This window comes from Pholcus phalangioides, unplaced genomic scaffold, assembly GCF_987345545.1.
Source record: "Pholcus phalangioides strain wild (caught in Gottingen) unplaced genomic scaffold, Ppha-v1.0 ptg000024l_1, whole genome shotgun sequence".
NCBI classification, from domain to species: Eukaryota; Metazoa; Arthropoda; class Arachnida; order Araneae; family Pholcidae; genus Pholcus; species Pholcus phalangioides.
Genome location: NW_028301616.1, coordinates 28,192,176 through 28,214,436, shown reverse-complemented (window position 1 = coordinate 28,214,436; position 22,261 = coordinate 28,192,176). Strand labels below are relative to the sequence as shown.

At 36.5% G+C, this 22,261-nt stretch overlaps 1 protein-coding gene across 2 annotated transcripts in view; it reads left to right on the top strand.

The window, feature by feature from the left end:
* bbc (choline/ethanolaminephosphotransferase 1 bbc) overlaps positions 1 to 22,261 on the top strand; it is a 32,687-nt gene that overhangs the window by 3,896 nt on the left and 6,530 nt on the right. Inside the window, exons 3-8 of one of the 2 annotated variants that reach the window (XM_089250648.1) lie at positions 26 to 167; positions 271 to 355; positions 1,644 to 1,778; positions 7,361 to 7,519; positions 17,231 to 17,356; positions 19,035 to 19,203. In XM_089250648.1, the coding sequence (XP_089106774.1) occupies positions 26 to 167; positions 271 to 355; positions 1,644 to 1,778; positions 7,361 to 7,519; positions 17,231 to 17,356; positions 19,035 to 19,203 (816 nt within the window). Of the gene's footprint in view, positions 1 to 25; positions 168 to 270; positions 356 to 1,643; positions 1,779 to 5,658; positions 5,791 to 7,360; positions 7,520 to 17,230; positions 17,357 to 19,034; positions 19,204 to 22,261 lie in introns of both variants that reach the window. The other variant, XM_089250650.1, reaches the window with a different exon arrangement.

Here is a 22,261-nt window from a genome sequence, read left to right as displayed (position 1 = left end):
GAAGTTCTTTTTTTTTTCACCACAGTATTTGTGGCACTTGGTGTTTGCATATCTGTGCAGTTAGGCACTTACCCGTCATGGATGTTCTTCCAGTGTTTTGCTGCCATTATACTTTTCTACTCGGCTCATTGGCAAACTTATGTATCAGGAATGCTGAGGTTTGGGAAGTGAGTCTTGCTATATTTTCCAAATTACATCATATGGAAATTAAACAACAAAAATTTAAATGCTTATTAAATTCTTTTATTCTATTTATTTTTTAACTTTTAGATTCGATGTTACGGAAGCCCAGTTCACCGTAATGTTAATTCATATCATTTCCGCTGTATTTGGTCCATCTATATGGTCTACAAAGGTATGAGCTGTGCATTATTTAACTTCTAACAAGTAATTTGTGTATGGATTTTCTGCCCCCTTCCTTCTCCATTACAGTGGTTCCCAACCCTGTGGTGGGAAGGTCTCCCTTAAAGTGGCACAAAATAACAAGAAAGAAGGGGTGTGAACCAGGGCTGGACAAGTCTTAAAAAATTACATGCCTGAAGCAGAATTTTATACGGCAGTGTTGGGCATGTTGGAAAAGATACATGCCCAGTCAAAATTTTTGCATAGATTTTTCTAGCCGTGGTGTGAATATGCTAGACCCAATGTGTCAGCATCAAAGGAAAATTTATTAAGGCTTCATAAAATCATGTAAGGGTAAGATTGAAACCATAGGAAAAGTTGGGTCTCAATTACTAAAAAAAATTGAATGCTCATTTTCCTGCTTACTGTCTTGAAATCTTTCAGGGAGAAAAAATAATAAATCTTAATTTCGAGAAGATGAAATAAACCATACTGAGTAACTGACTATTTTGTAGTTGAGGCAGTTTCTTTTCGCTATTATAAAAGGCTGCCCTTGTTAATGCAACATGATATCTTAGTGGAATTGATCAAAATAGGTTCTCTCCATACTAGTGAGGAGGTGCTTTTCTTAAGGCCGAAGCACAGACTACACTGACATCACATGAAATCACGTCGTGTCAAAGATGATGTGAATTCTGATTCATGGAAATTCTGTGACATGGGAATTCCATGTGATAATCATGTCACATCATTGTAGGGTGTTTCACCCATTACACTCCACCAAGTATGATAAAACAATGGTGGGTGCTACTGTTCTCTTTTTTTGACACATTTTAACATTTTATAAGTGGAAACAAAATTTAACAGTTTTACTCATGGCCTGTTGTTTGATGTACCTGTGAAAATTAGTAGGAAATTTTATTCACAAATTTTTTGTATTGAGAACACATGACATGACATAACGACTCTGATATATTGGCTGTACATCAGTTAAAGCAAGTGGTACAGCCTGTCAGAGTTTGTAACTATGTTAAAAAATAGGGTTCAAAAGTCATACATGGACTCTGACATCTTATGCATGAAATTTCTGAGTCTTTCAAAAATGAGTCTGCTTTGTGTTTCAGAAGGCTTTCTTAAAAGAAAATTTAATAAAAAATTAGGCATCACACAAAAAACTAAACCCTGCTTCCACAGTAGACACATTTTTTTTACACAATTGTATTTTTTAAAATTAATATTTTTTTGTAAAAATCAATTTTTTTCACTGTTTTGTTTATTTTTTATTTTTTCTTAATCCCCAGATTACTACTTCGCCATATATAGAATTAAAATTTGTTCCTACTTTTATGGGGTTAGCTGCTGCATCAGTGGCGTTATATTCCAATTTCTTCGTTATATTCACTGGAGGTGCAGGCAAGAATGGGACCTCAGTAGCCGTAAGTGAACAATGGGCTGGTTGTATGTTTTTTTTTCCTGGATTTTCAATCTATGTGACACACTAATGGTGGTAGACCTAGCTTCGCTACTGGTCCTTTGCTTCTAATGCTAGTTTTCCAATGAAAGATTTTCCATTGTGTGCTGACGCTTGCGTTACTAATACCTGAAACACTAGAACTTTGATAGTCTGTCTGTACAATGCTCTCTGGATATAACAATATTTTGTTCTGTTTGTTGGTTTGCATATGTTCTTTTTTAGTTTTAGAGTTCCATGAATTTTGTGCGTATACTGCTATTTTGTTTTATGGGATTATAGAATGTATTTAACGTACACTATGAAAATATATTTCATTGTTCAGAAATTATTCATTGAATTGTAATTCAAATGCAGTCAAACCCTGTTATAAAATACTTCATAGGAGACCAATAATTTGATGGGCTACATTTGATCTAATTGGAGAAAATCCTGTTGGATAGGACTGAAAATTTGGTTTGTTAAAAAATTAAAAATAAAATAAAATTTTGCCAAGTTCATTATAACAGGGGTTCAATTATTTCATTATTTTATTGTGACTTTTGATTACCAAAAATAAATATTACAGCTGCAATTCAAAAAATTAGAATGTGAAAAATGCACATTGCATGATTTTTAAATTGATTTTATTTCATTGGAATGTCCAAAATTTCCAAACTACGTCGACTGATTCTCCATACTTTAATGAAAATATAACAAAAATAAAACTCAAAACTTTACAAATTTAGAAGAAATCAGTATTTCAGAAAAATCACAAAATTACAATAATTTTTAACTTGATTCAGAAAATTACTATTTTGTTACGAAAATTATGATAAATCACTCGAAATGAGTTCAATTAAATATTTTGTGGCATCTCCCTTTTTGTCTTAATAACCTCTTGCAAACAATCTGATAGATTTTTTACACAATCATTTTTACTGATACTTGCCCGAATAATCTTCAAACTCATTAGAAGTTAATTTTTGTCTTTTAGGGCAAAAAATGCTGAAGGCATTTCTTTGTGACACCCCATAAATTCTTGATAGGGCTCGCATCTAGTAAATTTGAAGGCTAAGGAAGCAATTTAATTCTTTTTTTCTTCAAACCAAGCAGTGGTTGATTTTGAAGTATGAGAAGATATGTAGTCTTCAATCGATGGTATCATGTAGTATTCTAGAGTTTCTCAATACACATCAAAATTCACTTTTCTGGTCAAAAGCCTCCCTGGGCCCTCAGCATTCATACAACTCCCTTACCATAACTGAAGTAGAAAATTTCTATGACCGCTTCATGGTTGAGACGCCAAACACGGATACCTCAATCACCATGGGAGACACAAAATACTGATTCATCACTAAAAAGTACCCTATTGCAGTCTTGGTCACACCATAAGTTTTTGTTTGCACCATTGTACTCTAGCATTTTTCTCTTGGGCACACTGGATTTATATCCATAATGACTGTCGTCTCAGTGTGGTGAAGAATGACATGCATTCACAACCAAGTCCTTTCTACTTCCTATGTATGAACCTGACACTATGAAAGCAGCTTTGTCTCCTGATGTATTTTAAGATTCTGTTCTGTCTCGCAGTAGTTATTGGCTAAATGGACGCCTTTCTGTGGTGCTCTGATGTTTTGTGAGGCTCTGGCATGTCATAATTGTTACAGATGCCAGTCTGGCTACAAAGTGGCAGCTATCCGGATGCCCACAGGGTTTGTGCAGCAGGCCTCTATTGTGGTTCATAGTTCTGGATTCGCTACTGAAAACTGGCTGGGGCCCCACGGTGAAAAAATAAAGGACATCAAACCACTGGTGAATGCAGCATTCAACAGACTCATGCATTGGCTTCACTCTAATCATCTCCAGTTGGAGATCAACTGAAGGTTACATGTCCCTACATCGAGATCGACGGTATCAGGCGCAATCTGTCTCCGTCTTTACTGAATCTAGGGATACATATGGACAACCATCTTAGCTTCATCACACATATGTGTGATGAAGGTTAACAAGATGCAAGAGATGTTACAATTGATGCGCAGGCTCGCAGGACCTGCATGGGGTCTACGTTGACAATTTCACAATATACTGTATAGAATGGTTGCACAGAGGCAGCTCCTATATGGATGTGTGGTGTGGTATCCATCCAATGCAGCGGATGTGCAACACACTGGATCTGGTGCAGAAACCCTTCCTCTTACATATAACGGGCATATGCATATGTTACCATGGGGAACCATGGGCAAAGATACGGGGGGGGGGGCATTGTCCCCACCTATTTGGTGGTGTAGACTGATCCTAATGTATATATGAATTGACATCATCATCGTTCCCCCCCCCCCTCTTCCCAGCAATAATGGCTGTGCCCCCCTGAGACTTCCAAGTCTTATCTCCACGTATGGGGGGGGGGGGACCCGGACCCACCACTCAGCCTATTCATGGAGTATGAAGCATGTCGGACAGCAGTTCTGCATCTTGGGAAGGACATCCAGATCGAATGTCACCCAGTCAGTCCAACCTGATACGAGCAAAAGCACAGTGAGTGGCTACATTATCCAAGAAGTGTTGACATCTCACCTCTACAAGTTATGTGGTCCAACTCTACCGGTTCCTCGAAGGGGTCTTTGGTCACCAACAAGACAGTACGGATATTCACTGACTGCTCTCGAACAGGGAAGACAACAGCATGTGCATACATGGTCCTAGACTCATCAGATGTAACTAAAGAGACTTGGAATAGTCGTCTGATGCAGGGCACAAATGTATTCCAGGCATATGCAATCTTGAATGTGGTCATCTGGGCCTCACAACAAAGCTCCCCGGTGGTTATACATTCAGGTAGCGCTTCTTGCCTTCAAGCTATCTGCAACCACCCCCCCCCCCCCACACACACACACACATTACATCAGGATATTTGTAGGATTCAAAAGCTATTTTGCTCCCACCATTCTATTTGTATAATATGGGTTAAAGCTCACACAGGTATTACAGGTAATGAGATGGCTGATCACCTGGCTAAGGATGCCACTAGTTCGACCACAGAAGAACAACACTTGCTGCCACGTCAAATACCAATTAAAGAGTGAACTGCTATGAAAGTGGCGAGCACAGTGGAATCATAACGTCCAAAATGATGCATATGGAATCCAACGTCATGTTCTGTGGCATTATTTCATTTGGTCGCACAAAAAGATTATCATGGTTACTGATCAAATTCCTGGACAAAAGTATTCGTCATATCCATACCGAATGGATTGAAATTTCAGAACTAATACTCATCCAATCAGAAACCCCTCCATTTATTCTTGGAAAAAACTGAACACGTAATAAAAACAGGTAACTTCAATTTGTTCTAAACAACTTCTATTTTTTTCATTCAATTCGGTTTTTTATTTTTTCAGTGATCCTCTGTTGAAGCAAAGAAAATAAAGACTTTTTGCGCTATTCTAATTTTTTTGAATCAGAGTTGTAAATATCAGTTTCTGGGGTTAGCAATAAATCAAAACCAGTGGAAAACCTTTTCTCTTCAGTGATATATTTTTGTACGGTAGACTCTCACTAATCTGGCACATATCAGAACAGGGTGTGACAGATTATCGAAATCACCAGATTACTGGAAGTTAGTGGAAAAAGTCCATTTAAATAATATAAACTTCTGCACACACGTGCAGTGACGTATTTTATTTTTCTAGGCTAAAAGAAAACCTGCCTGAAAATGCCAGATTACTGGACAAATGAGACTAGTGCATGGCCAAATTATCAAGAGTCTACTGTATTTGCTTCTTACTAACTTTTTTTGTGTGTGAGTTGTATTTATAACATATGCACTGCTTATTGTGTTACTAACTTGACCTGTTATTTGCTAGCTTCCTGCTTTGCATGTTGAGTTACGACTTCTTCCAATAATTGTCGCTTTTATTGTTACTCTGGTCTTGTGTTACTCATATTCTACTGTCATATTTTCTGGTGGTGCTGGCAAAAATGGTTCTACTGTTGCAGTAAGTCATGTATCTATGAGAGTATTTTATTGTAGGGCTGCAACTAGAAACGGAAATTTACTGTCACTTGAGGCCGGTGTCCATTTTGCCATTATTCCCTTAATTTTGAACAGGAAAATGATAAATTCAGTGAGCTTTTCTGATCCAGTGCCCGGCACCATACTCCCTCCTGCCATTCTCTAGTTGCAGCCCTGTTTGTATGTGTTTTATTTTCTTTAGAATAGGCTACAGTCTTGAGATATAACTAGGTTGGCTGGACATCCTATATATAGTGATACCTCAGCTAACGAATGCCTCAGCTTACAGATTTTTTGGCTAATGAAGATTTTAGAGATTTTTCTGCCTCTGCTAACAAACATTTTGAATAATATGGATGCACATGCTAACATAAAACAGCCGCATAATGAGCTGAGTTTTGGTGCCAAATTACCAGAATTACTCTCACTTGAGTCTGATTAACTCATGTCCATCTCAGAATATTTTTCCAGATGTACCTTCACTTCTTTTTCTGAAAGTTTTTGAGCCATTTCATGTAAAATAGCAGATTCAGCTAATAGAAAATGCATTAAAGGAAAGGAGCCTATGATTTTAGAGCACACTTTCTTTCAATGCAAGAAAATCGCTAATGAAGGGAGACACCTGCAAACTCGACTGGGTTTTGCCAACAGCAAAAAGCTGGTGTTGGTTGTGTGTGTGTACATTAATGTAAAATAAAAAGAGCTTCAATCTCTCATTTTCCCGTAGATTCTCATTTATTAAATTTTGAAGCTGTTCATTTTATCCTTCAGTCAGTTTTTGTCTTTTTTTTTTATAGTGTTCCTCTGTGTTTTAAAAACTTATGTTCAAATTTTGGGCAGAACCTGGAACAGATCAAATGATTTTCCATAAAAACTGTGGGGAAATCTCATTTCAGCTTGCCGACATAATTCTGGAGCAAATCATCTTTGTTAGCCAAGGTATCATTATATGGGTTATCTGGTATTTTGAAAAAATGTTTCTCAAATTTTCACTTGAAAAAATTAAATGAAATGAAATTTTTGATTATATGAATAAGCAGCTTATAGACGATTGTTACCTTCTATACTGTAAACTATATAATCCCTTGAATTAATTAGATGTGGGAACAAAGCATTTTGTACGTAAATGTAAATAATACTGCACAACAGAATTATGCTTTTGGTCGGCAGATTGTTGGCTTTTGGTTATAGTTATTAAATTCAAAGAATCCTAGGGAAGTTTTCACACTTTTATTTGCAATTATTGGTTCCAAATGACTCTGTTATCATTGGTTATGGTCAGTGGCACAAAGAAAACATTATTTTTGGTCACTAACTATCCTAATAATGAAAGATTATGTAAAGTTTGGATATTGTGATGGGCCATCTTTTGTAAACATGGGTGAGCTACTTTCAATGGAAGGATTATGTAGTCCATTTTTATAAAGATTAAATTGTGTTAAATGTTTCTTAACTTCCTTGCATTAAAAAATTTTGTTTTATGAATAAAAATCCAAATATATGTGCATATAAATTACATACTAATGCCAATACTAGAACTTTATTTATTACAGGGCACGAGTATATTGTCTCCTTTAGTTCCTATGGGCCTTGTAGTGTTATCAGCATTTGTTATATACCAGAAGTCAACCGTTGATATTTATGAGAATCATCCTTGTCTTTATATATTGGCATTTGGAGTTGTTGCTGCAAAGGTCACAAACAGATTAGTTGTGAGTGTTACTGTATGAATATTTTTTTTCTGTCTTTTTTTATATTAATTCTTGTTCAAACTTTCTAATGGCTGTATTCACAAACAGTTTAAATTACAATCGCAGGTTAAAGGATTAGCAATCGACATGGATTGGTTGAAATCCTCAATTTAACCAATTCGTTTCGATCTTCAATCCTTTCACCTGTGATTGCAGTTTAAACTGTGTAGGTGAATATGGTCTTTAGTATTTAACTTCCTTTTGGCCTCTGATAATCGCTCATAAAACTGAACCTATTGGTCGTAATTCAATGAAATTTTGTTTTCGATGCTCCTTGGTCTACAAGAAGCATGGGTGACTTCATTGGAGATGGTGTTGCATCTTTCAAGTCTGAAATGTAGATTCCCAAATACAGACTGGGGATGTTGCGACATCATTTTCTATGAAGTCATAGATCAAGGTATGTCCGCAGCAAATTTCATCTTATTATGAATGGAACTTGTTTCTTATGAGTGAAAATCTTAGGCTGAAAGGGAGCAAAACGAATTTAATAATGCAGTATAGTATATATAAACAGTATGCCCAGAAAGTCCTTACCCAGGCCTTTTTCTTCTCAACCGATGATATAGACCAGGGTGCCCAACCTTTTCAGTCCCCAGGCCAGATATGTGATGTGGCTACTACTCGCTGGTCTTAAACTGGTGTACTAATTAATAGTGTGTGTTGTAGGTCGCGGGACCCATCACTGCCTGGAAGGGTCTCCTAACATAATAAATATTTACCTTTGTCTGGTCATCGGCAGTAGACCACAGTGATCGCTGATGTGCTATCGCAGCCGATCTGTCTGGACTTGTTACTGGGCTTGCCTGGGTTCCGGAATGGCATGGTTTGAATATGTAAATCTCAGTAAATGATGTATTTTTAAAATACATTATTTAGCAAAAAAAATTTTTTTGTGAGATTGGTTGGTATCATTACTTCATAATAGGCAACAGATTCGAGAACTTGTTAAGGCAATATAATTTAATTTAAATACATGGGGGAATTTGGAAGAAAGATGGAAAATATGAGACTACTAGTTGAACAAGTGCACAAGGGAAATGAAGAAATAAAACTTGAAAACAGAAATCTGAAGCAGAAAATGACAGAACTGAAAGGCAGAATAAACGACTTGGAAACACAAAGGAGAAAAACAATATAGAAATCAATAAAATCCTAGAAATGAAAAATGAGAATATTTTTGAAATAATAGAAGCAGTACGAATGCAAGACCACAAACACAACACGTTTTGATCATGTTTTTTATAGATCAAAACAAAACTCTACACAGGAATTCAAAACCAAGATTACTATCCAGGATTAGGATTCATAGACTTTTTGCAAAAACAAATCAACAGTATTGGTGAGGAAAGTAAAGATATAAAAATTATCAACTATAAAACATTCGAAATGCTTATCTCGATGTTAAATCTCGAGAACATTGTAAAAGATAATTGTGACCAAACCAAATATAAACACTTGATGGATATTGTAACACTGAACTCAAACTTATAGATTAACACTGTGAAACAAAACCCAAAAACGAATTTAAAAAAACTGGATTAATGACGACATATGAAAAGAATAAATTATGAAGACAAACTCTATAAAAAATACAAAAAATCCTCTTATCTCATACAAATTAGAATATGTGGCGCTGCGATCGTCACGAGAAAGCGCGCGCGTCCGTGGAGAAAGAAAAGAATTATTGCTCCTTCTTCCGGCGCTCGACAAGGTTGTAACACCTCTGTGTGAATAAATTTCTCTTTATCTATTTTGTCGTTTTGTGAACCATAGTTTGGTGACCCGGCATCGAACGATAACGATGTCCAATCCATCGGAGCAACCAACGATGCCCAATTCATCAGAGCAACCACCTGCAATGTTCCGAGTCGCTGTCAAAGCCCCACCGTTTTGGGCCAAACAACCTCATCTATGGTTCAAGCAATTGGATTCTCAGTTCCTGGCGAGTGGAATTACCTCCGATGCCACTAAATACCACACAGCCGTTGCAGCCATGGATACGAGTGTTTTGGCACATGTGAGTGACCTCATCATGAATCCACCGGCGGCAAACATGTACGACGCACTAAAAAGACGCCTCCAAGCTGAATTTGCTGAACCAGATGAGCGACGCTTACAACGTTTGATGTATGAAGTCGAGCTGGGCGATCGTCGACCTTCGGCGTTACTCCGAGAAATACGGGATCTGTCCAGTGGCCGTCTCAGCGATGAAATACTTCGAAGTCTATGGATACAACGGTTACCATATCAAGTTCAAGCAATCCTCTCCACAAGTTCAGAAACGTTGGAAAAGTTATCGGAGATGGCAGACAAGATCATCAGCGTCAGCGGCAAAGCAGAAGTACAGAATATTTCACCAAATCTCGATCACCCACAACAACTTGACGTGCAGCAGCTGACTGAAAAAATAGAGACATTGACATTGCAAGTTGACGCGCTACGTCGATCTCGAGAACAACGCGGAAACCCTCAACGTCCTCCCAATCGAAACCGCCACGAAGGTGCAAAATCCATGAGGTTTCGAAACGATCTCTGCTGGTATCACCGTGAATTCGGACCCAACGCCCGTAAGTGTGTGCAACCATGTAGTTTCTATTCGGGAAACGACCAAACCGACAACTAATGGCGACGAGGGAGTCGGTTTCATTCAGCAGTCGCCTTTTCATCGCAGACCCACTAAGCAAGCTTTCGTTTCTCATCGACACTGGTGCGGATATTTCCGTAATACCCCCTTCTGCAGCTGATAGAAACAAACCACAGTCACTACTCACGCTTACCGCGGCAAACGGTTCTACAATAAAAACATACGGAAAGAAAATGATAAAACTAAGTCTCGGATTAGCAAAAACTTTTTCATGGGTGTTTACCATTGCTGATGTATCCCGACCAATAATCGGCGCCGATTTTCTGAAAAGATTCCGACTCACGGTGGATTTGGGAAACCGAGTTTTGGTCAACAACGGGGGTGAACGGTCTACAACCGGAACAACTGTTTCTCCAACTGTTTCCCCTGCAGTAACTGTGACATGTGGACATGAGATTTTCCACAATCTATTACAAGAATATAAAGAGCTCATGGAAGAAACATCAAGTCCAGTGCAAGCAACACACGAAACGGTGCATCACATCGAAACTACAGGAGTACCGGTTTACGCGAGAGCCCGTCGATTAGGCCCGGAGATGCTGCGAGCTGCCAAAGCTGAGTTCGATAAAATGATTACCATGGGTATATGTCGCCCTTCAAATAGTCAGTGGTCCAGTCCCCTCCACATGGTGAAAAAATCCGACGGTTCGTGGAGATGCTGTGGCGATTATAGAGCTCTCAACGCGAAGACGGTTCCTGACAGATATAGCATTCGGAATATTATGGATTTCACTATGGATCTGCACGGTAAATGCATCTTCTCTACCATAGACTTGAAACGCGCTTATCATCAAATACAATTGTCTGCTTCCGATGTACCAAAAACTGCTATTGTCACCCCTTTCGGACTCTTTGAATTTAACGTCCTCAGTTTCGGGTTGCGAAACGCTGCGCAAACGTTTCAGCGCTATATAGACGAAATATTGCGAGGACTTTCATTCTGTTTCCCTTATCTAGACGACGTGTTAATTGCATCTTCAAACCTTGAAGAGCACGTCGGTCATGTGCGTGAGGTCTTGAAACGTCTGTGTACACACGGATTAAAAATAAATATCGACAAATGCGTGTTCGCATGCAGCTCAATCAAGTTTCTAGGACATTTAGTCAACTCTCAGGGCATTAAACCGCTACCAGCCAAAGTCGATACCATTGACTCTTACCCAAGACCCAAAAACAAGGCAGAACTTCGCCGATTTGTCGGTATGGTTAATTTTTACCGTCGCTTTTTACCGAAAGCGGCTGCGATACAATTGCCACTGCATCTAGTACTTCGAAATTGTACGCGTCATGACAAAACACTTATTACCTGGACACCAGAGCTCATTAAAGCTTTCGATGACACAAAACTCGCTGTTAGAGAAGCAGTTCTTTTGACACATCCGAGGCCCTATTCCCCAATTGCACTCGTGACAGATGCCAGCAACATAGCTATCGGCTCAGTGGTACAACAACGAGTCAATGATAGCTGGCAGCCGCTCGGGTTTTTTTCCCGCAAACTGAGTGATACTGAAAAGCGATACAGTGCTTATGACCGCGAACTTTTGGCAATTTTCGCATCGATCATTCACTTCCGATATTTACTGGAAGGTAAACCTTTCACGGTTTTCACAGATCATAGGCCGTTAGTGTTCGTTTTCAATCAGAAAGCCGACAAGCTTTCTCCTCGACAAATTAATCAATTAAATCTAATTTCTCAGTTTACAACTGATATTCGTCATATCGAGGGAAAAAGCAATGTGGTAGCGGATGCTCTCTCGCGAGCAGGAGTTGACCTACTTTTTCCTTCTTCCATGAATTACGACCTCATCGCTGAAGCACAGAAGAATGACCTTGAACTGAAGCAGTTGCTTGACGGAAATATACCATCTTCACTCGCTCTTCAACAGCTCTCTTCCCCATCTGGAAAAACACAACTTTTTTTCGATACCTCGACATCTAAACCACGGCCTTATATTCCTAAACAATACCGTTGGGAAGTGTTCAAAATTATTCATCAACCTGCGCATCCGGGTGTTAAATCCACTGTTAAAATGATCATCGACAGATATGTATGGCCGAACATGAAGAAAGACATCCGACATTGGGCTCAAGCGTGCATCGCCTGTCAGAGGTCAAAAATTCATCGTCATACCAGCCCTCATATTGGACAGTTCGTATCTCCATCTCGACGATTTAGTCACGTGCACATCGACATAGTGGGCCCGCTTCCATTATCAGAAGGTTATCGCTACTGCCTCACTTGCGTAGATCGCTTTTCAAGATGGCCCGAAGCCATTCCTATAGCAGATATTACTGCTGAGACTGTTGCTAAGGCTTTCATACATACTTGGGTTGCACGGTTTGGAGTACCAGAAGTGATCGTTACTGATCAAGGTCGACAATTTCAGAGTGATCTATTCCGAGCTCTCGGCAAACTACTGGGGATCAAACAAAATCGTACCACTCCATACCATCCGGAAGCGAATGGTGCCGTTGAAAGGTGGCATCGCGTCCTTAAAGCAGCGATCAAGTGCCATTCATCAACAGATTGGGTGGCAGTATTGCCAATCGTCCTTCTAGGACTAAGAGCGGCATACAAGCCGGAACTGGAATGCTCCACATCTGAACTGGTATATGGTGAACCTATCAAACTCCCTGGCGAGTTCTTCTCAGCTTCCACCACAGACGTCAATGAAAAACAGTTGCTCACTGAATTACGACAACACTTTTCGAAAATTCGACCTGTCCCAGCGTCTCACCATAATAAATCCAAAACATTCATCCATAAAGAACTTGATCATTCCACTCATGTTTTCCTTCGAAATGACGCTGTCAAGAAGCCATTGCAGTGCCCATATGATGGCCCCTATGAAGTGGTCGCAAGGCGCAATAACACTATCACCATCAAATGCAAAGGAAGAAACGTATGTGTGAACATTGCACGAGTGAAACCAGCGCACATTGCCACTAACAGTGACAGTACAAACAGTGAACCCATTGTGACCCGTTACGGCAGAGTAAGTCGTCCCCCGAATCGTCTCATTGTATAAGTGCATTCATAATCCCGTCCTTATATGTGTATATATATTTTTTTCTTTCTTTTGTTGTCAATAATTAGTTCGTGCGATCCGCACTGGAGGGGGGGTACTGTGGCGCTGCGATCGTCACGAGAAAGCGCGCGCGTCCGTGGAGAAAGAAAAGAATTATTGCTCCTTCTTCCGGCGCTCGACAAGGTTGTAACACCTCTGTGTGAATAAATTTCTCTTTATCTATTTTGTCGTTTTGTGAACCATAAATACAAAGAATATGAAACAAATTCAAAAAATACATTTAAAAAATTAGACAGGAGTGTATTAAAAGTAACTTTAAAAAAACTGGGAAAAATAAACTACTACAATGGAAATACATTAATTAAAATATATTAAATAACAACATTGTACGTAAGACACTGCCAGAATGTCAGGACCCTATGAACTTGGCCAATAACTTCAATGATGACTTCATTAATAGGAATTTAGACACTAATGAACAAAATCGTTTTTGCATGTACTGTATGGAGCAAAATAATATATCAACCAGTTTGACCAACTTTATGTATTGTGATGAGATAGATCAAGAAGAATTGAAACAAGTAATAAGGGACCTAAAGGGAAATAAAGCAAATGATTATGATGGACTAACCCCTAAAATGATGAAAGTAATTTCAAAATACCACCTAAATAATTAAAATTTTAATTGATTATTCAATTTTGAATGGTGTCTTTTGTCATGAATTAAAATAATCTCTCATCCATGCTATATATAAAGTGGGAGATAGAAATGATTTGATAAATTACAGACCGATAAGTATACTTCCAGTTTTTTCAAGAACGACTTCCAAATTTCCTAAATAGACAAAATTCCTTCTCTTCTAATCAATATGGATTCCAAAAAAAATAAAAACATAGAAAACGCAATATTAGATATAAGTACTATGTATCTAAACAATAAGTTCAATAATAAATATTTCATAACTGTGTTCCTAGATTTAAAAAGAGTATTTGACTTCGTTGATCTGGTAAAAATTAAACTATTCTTAATAGGAGTCAGAGGAAACATGCTCAAATGGTTTGAGTCATACTATAATAAAAGACAACAAGCAGTAGTGATTTAGAAAGAAATTAGTTCTTTTTGAGAGGTGAAGAAAGGATCTGTACTAAGCTCAATACTATTTTTAATATATGTAAATGATTTATGTGCAATCTGAAATTAAGTGGAAAGTTGATAGCCTTTGCTGATGACACAGTGCTTTATGTAGAAGATACACATACAATAGATTTAATAAAAAAAGTAGAAAAAAGATGATCTAACAAAAATTAATATAGGGCTAATAAAACAAACTAAAACTTAACACATGAGAAACAAAATACATTTATATGAAAACAAGAAACATGAATCTCATTGAAAGCATACATCTAAAAATACATAATCACTGTTGCTGTTATGGTAATGGTGATTGCTATTGCCAAGAAATAGAAAGTTCATGAGTATAATTATCTGGGTATAACAATACAGTATGACCTTAAATGGAACTCACACTGATATTTTAATCAAAAGAATCAGAAAATATGCAATAATCATATACAAAATGAAAAACTTAATAAATGAAACATTTTTGAAAGAATAAGTTTATGCATGGACTTATTTAATCATTAATTATGTAATTTGTGTCTAGGGTGGAGACTATGACAATATCCGGAAATTAGATAGCATGTATAATAGAATAAGATCTCAAATAATAATAGACAGTATGAAAATGCAGTGGCACACTATATGTTTGAGACAAAACTACTTATATAGAATGATAAAATTTTCACAAGTAAATGAACAATATTAACAAAAAATCAAAATAGAACCACAGGTAGATACAATAGAGTATACCAGGTACCAAAGCCTATAATAAAAAGCTGCTATACTGCATAAAAAGAGCTTTTCCTACATAGCCTCTAAAGTTTTAAACTTATTTTATACTGAAAATCAAACTGACAATAGAAAAAACATAAATCATATAGTATTCGACTTTGTTAATATATTGATTATGAAATGAGTTTAATTTTAATTAACTTTGTAATCAGATATAAAAATAGTTTTGCACTATGTACAAAAAAATAGAGTAAAAAATTGTAAAATAATAAAGGGATGTATATGGTTTTGATTGTGCATATAAGTAGATAGGTACATGTATTGTATATGTATGGTTTTTAATGTACTAACTGAGAGATATTCACAATAAGCAATTTACCATGATTATGATCTCAAAATGAGTAATCTAACATTTTAACATATATCGTAATCGTAAATAGAGAAATGAAAATAGAATATAACATGTCTAATACAAATACAAATACAAATACAACGCCACAACAGGCAAAATGCCCAACGAGGTGGCTGATAAAAAGATGCCCATAAAAATATGGTTGTCATATGTTTCAAAAATACAGCAACCCAATTAAAAATGCAATTAACACAAATTACAAACAATATATACACATGATAAAATATTATACGATGCCCATAAAGATTACTTATGGTTGTCTTATTCTAAGAATGGATAGCTTCTCGATTTACCCCAACATGTTTATCGTATTTCTTTTTAAACGTGTCAATTGTGTTACAATTTACTACCTCCGGGGGTAAGCTATTCCATTTATTAACAACCCTATTGGAGAAAAATTCCCTGCGACACCATAACCTTGCATTGTCCCTCACCAATCGATACTGGTGTCCCCTTGTAAAAGCAGTCGATTGGCGGTGTACTAAAAGTTCATGGTCCATCCTATCCATCCCATTGAAAATTTTGAACACTTCGATCATATCTCCTCGACACCTGCGTTCATCCAATGTAAACATATTCAAAAAATGAAGTCTTTCTTCATAACTCAAGCCCTGTGTGCCAATAAGGACACGCGTAGCTCTTCTCTGCACCCCTTCAACCAAGTCTATGTCCCTCTGTAGGTATGGTCTCCAAAACCTTACAGCATACTCCAGTCCAGGACGAACTAAGCCTCGAAAAAGAGGAAGAATGACTTTAGGAGAACGCGAAGAGACCTTTTTGAAAATGAGACCAAGCATTCTATTCGATTTTTTGACAACCGCTGAACAATGTTCAGAAAACTTAAGTCGCTCGTCAATGAGAATTCCCAAATCGGTGACTCTAGTTGCATCCGGGATAGTGACACCATTCAACTCGTAAGAGAACCGTGGGTTGTTCGAACCAAAATGAGCGACCATGCACTTATCTACGCTAAACGTCATGCTCCATTCATTTGCCCATGCTGCAATCTTGTTTAAGTTGGTCTGGAGCAACTCCCTATCGCTTTCATTCCCGATTACCCCCATTAGCTTCACATCATCTGCGAATTTGCTAGTAATTCCATCGATACCCTGATCGAGTTTATCGATAAAAAGTGAAAAAAGTATGGGGCCAAGGACACTTCCCTGAGGAACTCCACTTGTGACGTCTGTCCAACCAGAGAATTCCCCGTTCACCATAACTCGTTGCGACCTAATAACTATAATAAGCTGTTGTCTGAACCATATATGTCTATAACTCCATCTAGACCTGTTGGAAGGACTTTCCAACTCCCTTGGGGTCACAAAGTGTATGTATTTATGTTTGTACTTATGTTGGTATGTTTGTATTTGTATGTATGTCATTTATTGAAACACTCACTTGTAGTGAAATCCTTTTTGTTGTCTGCTGGTTTTGCGTTAATGAATGCCAGGCATGCAATGGTCAATGTTGTAGTGTATTGATATTTTTTTTGGAACATAATATGCAGGCCAAATGTGGCCTGCGAGACAGAGGTTTTGTATCCCTGGTATAGACCAAGTTGCATCTCTCCTACCTTATTGGCTGTTGTGTGTTAATGGTTTTTTCAGGTTTTAGTGTTTATAATAATTTTATTTTGAAACAGTTGAAAAAAAAATATTTTTCAAACTTTTGAATTTTGAAAAAAAAACTTTAGCCTACTTTTTTTGAAAATTTTGAATTTTTTTTTTTTTAGGTAGTGCATATGACCAAAAGTGAAGTGGACTACATGGATTCCATTTTCATTGGCCCTGGAATGCTTTTCATGAACCAATATTTCAGCACGTTCTTCAGCGAATACATCGTTCTTTGGATATGCCTTGTAAGTTTTACAAGAAATATTGGAATAACACGTGTATTTTAGGGCTCAATAAATTTCTGGTGCTAGGTCATCATGGGGACTAAAAAACTTAGTGCATAAAATATTCTTATTGTGATAACTGGGTTGGAATCTCAAGGGGGAATTGAGTTTTATGTCAGTGTATCTACCAACATCAAAAGGGGTCATCTGACGAAGTTGGGGAAAAAATTATACCTAACTCCTAAGAAATTTGGGTGGTGACAAAATTTTGTTTTGATTCGTCAAGCAGAGGTGTTGTTGCATATATCTTATATATGAATAGTGTATTATAATTATAAACAATATTTGCACTTATGAATGCACAGCTTATGCAAAGACCTTAATTTTCTACAAAATCAGAAACTCATAGAGAGACTGTAATATATATATATATGTCACATTTTTATGTAGTACAGAAATAACGAGTTACACAATTTTTTGTGAAAAGTGCACATTCCTCAAATTCGAGTACTTTCACTAAAAATAAATTTCATCAAACTAAACTGTGGCTCTAGGTTCCTGGCAGTTACATTAAATTTTTTGGGGAAGTTGGAACCATTTCATGCCAAAAATGTTTTTTTTACCCTAAGGTTGTTGATACAATGTCTGATTTTGAGTTGTGGGATAGTTTTTGTAATGTTTTGGGTAAAGATGCAATTACGGAGATTGATATGCGATTTTTTAATATGCTAATCACAGCTAAAGTATCAATTGCCTGTGCTGAAAATATTTTTTCAACATTTGGTGTAGTTCATTCCAAATAGCAAAACAGATTAAGAGTAGGTGAAGCATTAAAACTAGTGTTCTAATGAAGCAAATGAACAATTATTGAGGCTAAAATCATTCAATACAATATATATTAAATCTATTCAAGAAAAATGTTTTTTTTTTTTTCTATTTCTTAATAAAATGTTCTGATATATCTCACAGGTATATAATTCTTTGTTTTTAGTTTGCAAATATTTTTAAGTAATTATTTTTATAAATTAAAATCTTTAATTGTATATTCTAAGAAAATATAGATTAAAATGATTAGTGTGCTAGTAATATATAGTTAATGGACTGACAAACTCGGAGGGTTGTTAGTAGACATCAAGAGGAACAAAAATTGCAATGGAACATGGAGTTGCAAACCACGTTGAGAAGGTCAAAATCGCGAAAAACACATGCAGGTTTCAACGTCTCACTGGAATCACAAAACGTGCAATAATAACTACAAAAATATTTATTTGATTAATTGCAAGATTTTTTGGAAGTGGTGGCTGCTGACATCATTGCACAGTCTACAACGATGTAAAAATGATTCCTGGACGTGCATAACTCTGACCACATAAATATAAGTACATTAGGTCCACACATTCCAGCATGTATTAATTTGTTAGAATTCCCCAGTTTTGCCATAGTGAGAAGAAAAATTATAGCCATTCTTCCTTAAATATGGTACCAATTAAGTAATATTTATATATTTTTTGTACGGAGAACTGCCCCCCCCCCGGCTTATGCGAATTTCACTTACGTAGCTGCTATCAGTTCTACCTATTTTATAACTTTGTGGTATTTTTGCATTTACATTAAATATTCTTATCATACATATTCCTTACTATACGTGAATAAAATGATTTAATTAGTACTGAGTATATTTCATCTATATTTCTTTCAGACTTATTCCACTGCTGATTTCTTGTACTATTGTGTATCAGTGTGCAATCAGATATGCGCTCATCTGCATATCCACATGTTTACCATAACACCATCTACACCCTCGAGTGACTCTGATTTAGCGCACTGCCCCATGGACAGTGTCCCACTTATCACTGCTGTGTCGAATGGTATGCATAGATCAAATTTTTTATTTCGTAAACGCTTCTGAGATTTATAGTTGCATTTGATGAATTTCATTTTGCAAATCAATTTTAGAAAAACTTTTTTTTAAAGAAATGTGATAGATCACTTTTAATATGACATTTATAGGAAATTGTGAACATTGTCTAATCCAGTGCTATGTGTTTTATTCAATGTTTGTCTTAAATTATTTAAGTAATAATTTAGGGATATCAGTCAATGCTTGTAATAGGTATGCGTGTTTTATCTATTTATAACCAAGGAAATAAGCTAATGTTTCACGTGCCAAATGTTTTGCACATTTTTGCGCTACTTTTATAATTTTTTAAATATTTGATTTCTTTTTCTTTGATAGTTATTGATACTTTTTTAAAATTGTGATCAAAGTTTTCACTGATAGATCTCACGAAGTGAACGGCACTGAGAGCAAAATATGGTCTTTATTCACATTTATATATCTACAATGGGTGTTTCAAAGTAAGGGCCATTTGACTGTTAAGAAAAGAAGAATCGACCAATCAGAATGTGTTGTCCATGCATATTAATTTTAACACTGTTGTACAAGCAAATATCAGCTACTTAGTTCACATTTTTGCCATCATGCCACAACACTGGCATGGTGCTATATTGCAACTCTATGTGTGAGTGCATGCAGCCTCATGACATTCCTGTTTTTTTCCCCTACATCAGCACATAGTTTAAAGCATGTGCAGTGAAAATCCTATGTGTGACAATCATCCCCTATATAGTCCAAATGCATTTTTCATAGTGATATATATATTCCATCTACAACAATAACTCTTATAATTATACGTTTATCCTGTCGGTATCGTTATATAGGCATTTCACAGTATATGTATTCACACAGTGATATCTTGGCTGGCAAAGATATTTCATTCCAGAATCAACATAACATGTGTTAGCCGTAACAAGGTTTCCCATATATTTCTAAGGCTTAATTTGTTTTTTCTAGGTACTGGCAAAAATTTAAAGATAAGTTTTATAAAACATTAAGAAGCACTATTTTCCGATCAACGGTTTTTGTTGATCTGAAAATAGTGCAATTTTCAGATAAAAAGACATTTACCGAAGGCTGAAATAAACAGCTTCATAATTGGAAAGATGAGTAACTGACTTTTTTTATTTCAATTTAGTTTGGTTTGTACAGGATGATTACTTAATTCCCCTTGCCACATTTTGCTGATGAACCGTTGATCTTAGAGGCATTCTTCCAATTAGAAAAATTATCCAGATAACGTGTAGAACTCAGATACTTCATTCATGTTGCAAGGGGTTGTACAGTTATTAAAATAAGAATAAATTTTTCATATGGACACCTTGTGCTCAAAAATCCAATTAGAAAGTTGTTGCCTTGTCTCTCCTGAAGCCAAAAAATGTAGGTTTTTTTTTGGCATCAGTAGAGATGGGGCGACAACTTCCTAATTGTATTTTTGAGCACAGGGTGTCCATATGAAAAGTTATATATTTTTTATTTTGATAACTGTGCAATCCCTTGCAACATGAATTACGTATCTGAGTTCTCCATGTTATTTGGATAATTTTTCTAATTGGAAGAATGCCTCTAAGATCAACAGTTCTTCAGTAAAATGTGGCAAGGAGAGTTAGGTAATCAGCCCGTATGTGCCCCCTCGTGATGTGATTGGCTCATTTCACTATCTCATACATTCAGATGGAAAAGATAAGTTTCTAGAATATCCTGGCTGTTCAGTTTGATGTTAATGGCTGTATTCAGTGACAGTTTAAACTAACCGCAGGTGAAAGGATTGAAGACTGACACGGATTGGTTAAATTCAGTATTTTTACCAATCCGTGTCGATATCTAATCCTTGAACCTGCAATCGTAGTTTAAACTGTGTCTGTGAATACAGTCGTAAGAACCTTGCATTCTAATCATGATTGACACAAAAGTTCAATTCACAATAATGTGGCTGTGTTATGTTGCATATGAAACCATTACAACAAAATATTTGCTAGCATAATCTGTATTCATTAAAAAAATTAATTAGCTGAAAAATTTGTAAGCTGAGGTATGATATATGCATACCATAAGATATATACACAGTCGAGTCACATTAATGTGGCCACCAGCATCTATTTAGAAAACGTTTGTAGTGTGATCTGGAAGTGACACAATAAGATTCTGGAAGGTTGTTGCATTTACCTAGATCCAAGCAGGACTCTAGTTCATTCAACAGCTGCTGGAAAGTGTGTGCCGCAAGATTTATAGCAAGAGAGGGAACAATGGTGAGCGAGTTGGTCCGAATGTGCTTGATTGCGTTTAAGTTTGAATAATTATGGCAGGAGAGAAGTACTTGAAAGTCATGGTCTTTCTAGTTTTTAGACATTTTAAGGCAATATGAAGTGCCCTATTACCATTTTGCCCCCCAGTAAAGGAAATAAACATTTATTCATGTATTTGATCTGCAAGAATGCATTAATGATAAGGTTAAAGATTGAACATTAAAGTTAATATCTTCATAGTTATAAATTTTCACATAGCTACGTTCAATTTTTATTGAGGCAGTCATGTAACCTTTCAAACAGACGGTGGTTTTTAGCCAGCACATTCAATTCACTTATTTCTTCTTCCATTACAACCAAGTGGCCCTTTCTTTCTAAATACTTTACACATCTCACATACTATAAAAATGAACATCAATGTTCTTGTGTCTTGTTGATGATATTTATTAATTAATGCAAACCATTATAGTTGGTGCACCAACCTCCATATTTATGGACTAGAATTCAAATTTGGGCTTAGGCGAGGAAGTTTTTGAGCATCCATTCTGTTTCAAATTGTCTATTTACATCTTGCATAGTATGATGTAGTATGAAAAAAATATTTTGAATCGTGTATTTATAGAGTAGTCAAAATTTGTACCTGCTGATTTTCTCTTGACCATTTAACCCTGACAGTGGCAGTCCCGAGATATCTTGTCCAACCTTTTGTTTTGGCACTCCTGCAATATCTTGGGTTTTTAAAAAAACCACCTCATTTTGGTGTTGATGAGCCTAGATAACATT